The sequence below is a fragment of the Hypanus sabinus genome, unplaced genomic scaffold (assembly GCF_030144855.1).
Source record: "Hypanus sabinus isolate sHypSab1 unplaced genomic scaffold, sHypSab1.hap1 scaffold_1001, whole genome shotgun sequence".
NCBI classification, from domain to species: domain Eukaryota; kingdom Metazoa; phylum Chordata; class Chondrichthyes; order Myliobatiformes; family Dasyatidae; genus Hypanus; species Hypanus sabinus.
Genome location: NW_026779053.1, coordinates 151,546 through 156,970, shown reverse-complemented (window position 1 = coordinate 156,970; position 5,425 = coordinate 151,546). Strand labels below are relative to the sequence as shown.

General features: G+C 56.2%; 1 protein-coding gene across 1 annotated transcript; it reads left to right on the top strand.

Annotated features, from left to right (window-relative positions):
- Window positions 1-2,331: 2,331 nt before the first annotated feature.
- On the top strand, window positions 2,332-5,075 carry LOC132386114 (NACHT, LRR and PYD domains-containing protein 3-like; the record flags this gene model as incomplete). The annotated part of the gene is made up of 5 exons (XM_059958410.1): window positions 2,332-2,418; window positions 2,574-2,744; window positions 3,226-3,396; window positions 3,552-3,719; window positions 3,884-5,075. Coding segments are annotated over 5 exons (685 nt in total), but the record flags the coding sequence as incomplete, so codon positions are not given.
- Between the last annotated feature and the right edge of the window lie 350 nt (window positions 5,076-5,425).

Below are 5,425 nucleotides of genomic sequence, written 5' to 3'. Positions count from 1 at the left end.
CCCCTTCCTCCTGTGGGATCTCCCTCCCCCATCCCCCTTCCTCCTGTGGGATCTCCCTCCCCCGTCCCCCTTCCTCCTGTGGGATCTCTCTCCCCCATCCCCCTTCCTCCTGTGGTATCTCCCTCCCCGTCCCCCTTCCTCCTGTGGGATCTCTCTCCCCCATCCCCCTTCCTCCTGTGGTATCTCCCTCCCCCGTCCCCCTTCCTCCTGTGGGATCTCTCTCCCCCGTCCCCCTTCCTCCTGTGGTATCTCCCTCCCCCATCCCCCTTCCTCCTGTGGTATCTCCCTCCCCCGTCCCCCTTCCTCCTGTGGGATCTCTCTCCCTCATCCCCCTCCTCTACTAGGATCTCCCCTCCCCCGTCCCCCTTCCTCCTGTGGGATCTCTCTCCCTCATCCCCCTCCTCTACTAGGATCTCCCCTCCCCCGTCCCTCTTCCTCCTGTGGTATCTCCCTCCCCCGTCCCCCTTCCTCCTGTGGTATCTCCCTCCCCCATCCCCCTTCCTCCTGTGGTATCTCCCTCCCCCGTCCCCCTTCCTCCTGTGGTATCTCCCTCCCCCTTCCCCATTCCTCCTGTGGTATCGCCCTCCCCCGTCCCCCTTCCTCCTGTGGGATCTCCCTCCCCCGTCCCCCTTCCTCCTGTGGGATCTCTGCCCCCCGTCCCCCTTCCTCCTGTGGTATCTCCCCTCCCCCGTCCCCCTTCCTCCTGTGGGATCTCTCTCCCCCATCCCCCTTCCTCCTGTGGTATCTCCCTCCCCCGTCCCCCTTCCTCCTGTGGTATCTCCCTCCCCCTTCCCCATTCCTCCTGTGGTATCTCCCTCCCCCGTCCCCCTTCCTCCTGTGGGATCTCTCTGCCCCGTCCCCCTTCCTCCTGTGGGATCTTCCTCCCCCGTCCCCCTTCCTCCTGTGGTATCTCCCTCCCCCGTCCCCCTTCCTTCTGTGGGATCTCCCTCCCCCATCCCCCTTCCTCCTGTGGGATCTCTCTCCCTCATCCCCCTCCTCTACTAGGATCTCCCCTCCCCCGTCCCCCTTCCTCCTGTGGGATCTCGCTCCCTCATCCCCCTCCTCTACTAGGATCTCCCCTCCCCCGTCCCCCTTCCTCCTGTGGGATCTCGCTCCCTCATCCCCCTCCTCTACTAGGATCTCCCCTCCCCCGTCCCCCTTCCTCCTGTGGGATCTCCCTCCCCCGTCCCCCTTCCTCCTGTGGGATCTCCCTCCCCCGTCCCCCTTCCTCCTGTGGGATCTCCCTCCCCCGTCCCCCTTCCTGTGGGATCTCCCTCCCCCGTCCCCCTTCCTCCTGTGGGATCTCCCTCCCCCGTCCCCCTTCCTCCTGTGGGATCTCCCTCCCCCGTCCCCCTTCCTCCTGTGGGATCTCCCTCCCCCATCCCCCTTCCTCCTGTGGGATCTCTCTCCCTCATCCCCCTCCTCTACTAGGATCTCCCCTCCCCCGTCCCCCTTCCTCCTGTGGGATCTCGCTCCCTCATCCCCCTCCTCTACTAGGATCTCCCCTCCCCCGTCCCCCTTCCTCCTGTGGGATCTCGCTCCCTCATCCCCCTCCTCTACTAGGATCTCCCCTCCCCCGTCCCCCTTCCTCCTGTGGGATCTCCCTCCCCCGTCCCCCTTCCTCCTGTGGGATCTCCCTCCCCCGTCCCCCTTCCTCCTGTGGGATCTCCCTCCCCCGTCCCCCTTCCTGTGGGATCTCCCTCCCCCGTCCCCCTTCCTCCTGTGGGATCTCCCTCCCCCGTCCCCCTTCCTCCTGTGGGATCTCCCTCCCCCGTCCCCCTTCCTCCTGTGGGATCTCCCTCCCCCATCCCCCTTCCTCCTGTGGGATCTCTCTTCCTCATCTCCCTTCCTCCTGTGGGATCTCCATCCCCCATCCCCCTTCCTCCTGTGGGATCTCTCTTCCTCATCTCCCTCCTCTACTGGGATCTTTCTTCCACATCCGCTTCCTTCTGTGTCTTTCCATCCTTTACCTTAGGTGATGTCTCTTCCTCCATCTCCCATCGACATTTCCCGATTCTCAAATCTTCCTCACTGTTTGACTTCTCCCCTTCACACCTGCCCTTTCCGACTGTCTCACGTCAGGAACACTTTTCTAACCATTAGGGAATGAGAGAGAATATGTGGAGTTTACAGGGTCACACCGACAGACGAAATTACTGACATTCGGTGAATTCATTGGAGCTGGGCAGTGAGGGACATTGACAGTGATGGGATCTACGATCAGTGAATTACTGAAGGGTTTAACGTTCCCTGAAATATCCGGGTGAGAGAAATGCCCTCAGACGGACGATTTTAATCACAATGTTCATCAATTTGTCTGTTTGTGTTTAGCCTGAGTTATAATGAACTGGGAGATTCAGGAGTGAAACTGGTGTCTGCGGCTCTGAGGAACCCGGAGTGTAAAATACAGAGACTGTGGTAAGTACCAGACTGTGGGAGATTGTGTTTACAGTCACTGGGTGTCTGACACTGAACATTAATGTGATCAGTAATTGTGTTACTGATAAACACCGGGGATTTGTACCGTCTCCTGTCTCTCTGTGTCCTTCACCCTCACTCTCTCTCATCTCCAGGCTGGGGTATGTCGGTCTCACAGATTCTGGTGCCGAGGATCTCGTCTCCGCTCTCAGTACAAACCCATCACTGACGGATCTGGACCTGAGTTATAATAAACTGGGGGATTCAGGAGTGAAACTGGTGTCTGCGGCTCTGAGGAACCCGGAGTGTAAAATACAGACACTGTGGTAAGTACCAGACTGTGGGAGATTGTGTTTACAGTCACTGGGTGTCTGACCCTGAACATTAATGTGATCAGTAATTGTGTTACTGATAAACACTGGGGATTTGTACCGTCTCCTGTCTCTCTGTGTCCTTCACCCTCACTCTCTCTCATCTCCAGGCTGGGGGATGTCGGTCTCACAGATTCTGGTGCCGAGGATCTCGTCTCCGCTCTCAGTACAAACCCATCACTGACGGGGCTGAACCTGAGTGGTAATAAACTGCGAGATTCAGGAGTGAAACTGGTGTCTGCGGCTCTGAGGAACCCGGAGTGTAAAATACAGAGACTGGAGTAAGTACCAGACTGTGGGAGATTGTGTTTATAGTCACTGGGTGTCTGACACTGAACATTAATGTGATCAGTAATTGTGTTACTGATAAACACTGGGGATTTGTACCGTCTCCTGTCTCTCTGTGTCCTTCACCCTCACTCTCTCTCATCTCCAGGCTGATCCGTGTCGGTCTCACAGATTCTGGTGCCGAGGATCTCGTCTCCGCTCTCAGTACAAACCCATCACTGACGGATCTGTACCTGAGTGATAATAAACTGGGGGATTCAGGAGTGAAACTGGTGTCTGCGGCTCTGAGGAACCCGGAGTGTAAAATACAGAGACTGTGGTAAGTACCAGACTGTGGGAGATTGTGTTTACAGTCACTGGGTGTCTGACACTGAACATTAATGTGATCAGTAATTGTGTTACTGATAAACACTGGGGATTTGTACCGTCTCCTGTCTCTCTGTGTCCTTCACCCTCACTCTCTCTCATCTCCAGGCTGGAATATGTCGGTCTCACAGATTCTGGTGCCGAGGATCTCGTCTCCGCTCTCAGTACAAAACCATCACTGACAGATCTGAACCTGGGATTAAACTCTCTGACAGACCGATCTGTCCCCGCTCTCCGCCGCCTCATACTGACCCTCCCGATTCTGGAGTGGATCCGGTGAGTGTTTGTGTTAATGTTCAATATGATAAAATATCAGCGGATCCGCGGGTTTTCTGGTGATATTTGTCTGTGTGTGTTGTTGAAACATTAACCCCGGTCCCCTGTTACTGACACTGTTGTGTGATCTGTTTATTCCATCTTTATTCTCCCATCTGTTTCAGGCTGGGGGGGAATCGGTTCAGTGAGACCGGGGAGAAGGAACTGAGATCTCTACAGGAACCCAGACCCGGACTGAGAGTGTCCGTGTGAACATCTGAATGTGGGGAATCGGTTCAGTGAGACCGGGATGAAGGAACTGAGATCTCTACAGGGAGTCAGACCCGGACTGATGGTGGATCTGTGAACATCTGAATGTGGGGAATCGGTTCAGTGAGACCGGGGAGAAGGAACTGAGATCTCTACAGGAACCCAGACCCGGACTGATGGTGGATCTGTGAACATCTGAATGTGGGGAATCGGTTCAGTGAGACCGGGATGAAGGAACTGAGATCTCTACAGGAACCCAGACCCGGACTGATGGTGGATCTGTGAACATCTGAATGTGGGGAATCGGTTCAGTGAGACCGGGATGAAGGAACTGAGATCTCTACAGGAACCCAGACCCGGACTGATGGTGGATCTGTGAACATCTGAATGTGGGGAATCGGTTCAGTGAGACCGGGATGAAGGAACTGAGATCTCTACAGGAACCCAGACCCGGACTGATGGTGGATCTGAATCTGTGAACATCCCCGCCCGCGGGATGGGGACATTTGGCCGACTCCCCGCCCTCCCCTTTAACTCCCGCCCTTACCTTTAACGGCCGCGCGCCGGGGCTGATTCCCAACGGTTTTAACGGAACCGGCTCGGGCCTCGCGCTGTGTACGTCGCTCGCAGCGGTCCCGCAGTGACGTGTTTCCGCCTGTTGTCCGGCGGGGCAGCTTCCGCCGGAAGTGCGTGTTGGAGACTCCCCACGTGACTCCCCGGGGAATTACCCGGACAGGAAGAGCCCGGGGTCCGGGGCTCAGTCTGGGACACCGGTGTCCCGGGGTGGGGGGGATGGTCCCGGGAGAGAATCCTTTTGCCCCCTTTGCTGAGGACGGTGCATTCGGCAGCCTGGCCGATATAATGATGTTAAATGGACAAATCCCTCGGCAGTGACCCTGGATCTGCAGCGATCCCGGACACGGCCCTGAAGTGTGATTTTATAATCAGTTTTATAATTTTATAATCAGTTCCCCGATGCAGAGTGACGGTGAGAAACGGGACTGGTTATTATTCAACCTGTCACCCCTTGTCGCCGGTCAGTTAATTGTGTGTGACTGTCAGCAGATTATTTATTCCCGCAGGTTAGCAGCTCACACATTGTTTCATTGATATATCTCATAAAAAATCAATAAACCACTGATCTTCCTGTCTTGTGTCGGACTCGAGTTTTATTTGAGGTTTCTGTTGCCCACCACACCCTGTGCACTGCAACAGTGGGTCGGAGCTCCTCACACTGACACAGTAGCGTCTCAGCTCCAGGCTGAGGGAGGTTCGACAAGCAGAGTCTTGGAGCCCCGGATCTCATCTCCACCAAAGCTCATTTCTGGCAAATTGACCCCCGCAGTTAAAATCGACGTGAATCCACTGAGGTCCCGAGTAAGAGACTGAAGGGGGTGGAAAACCGGCGTCAGACACAGAGTGAATCACCCTCCACACCGTCCCATCAGACACTCCCG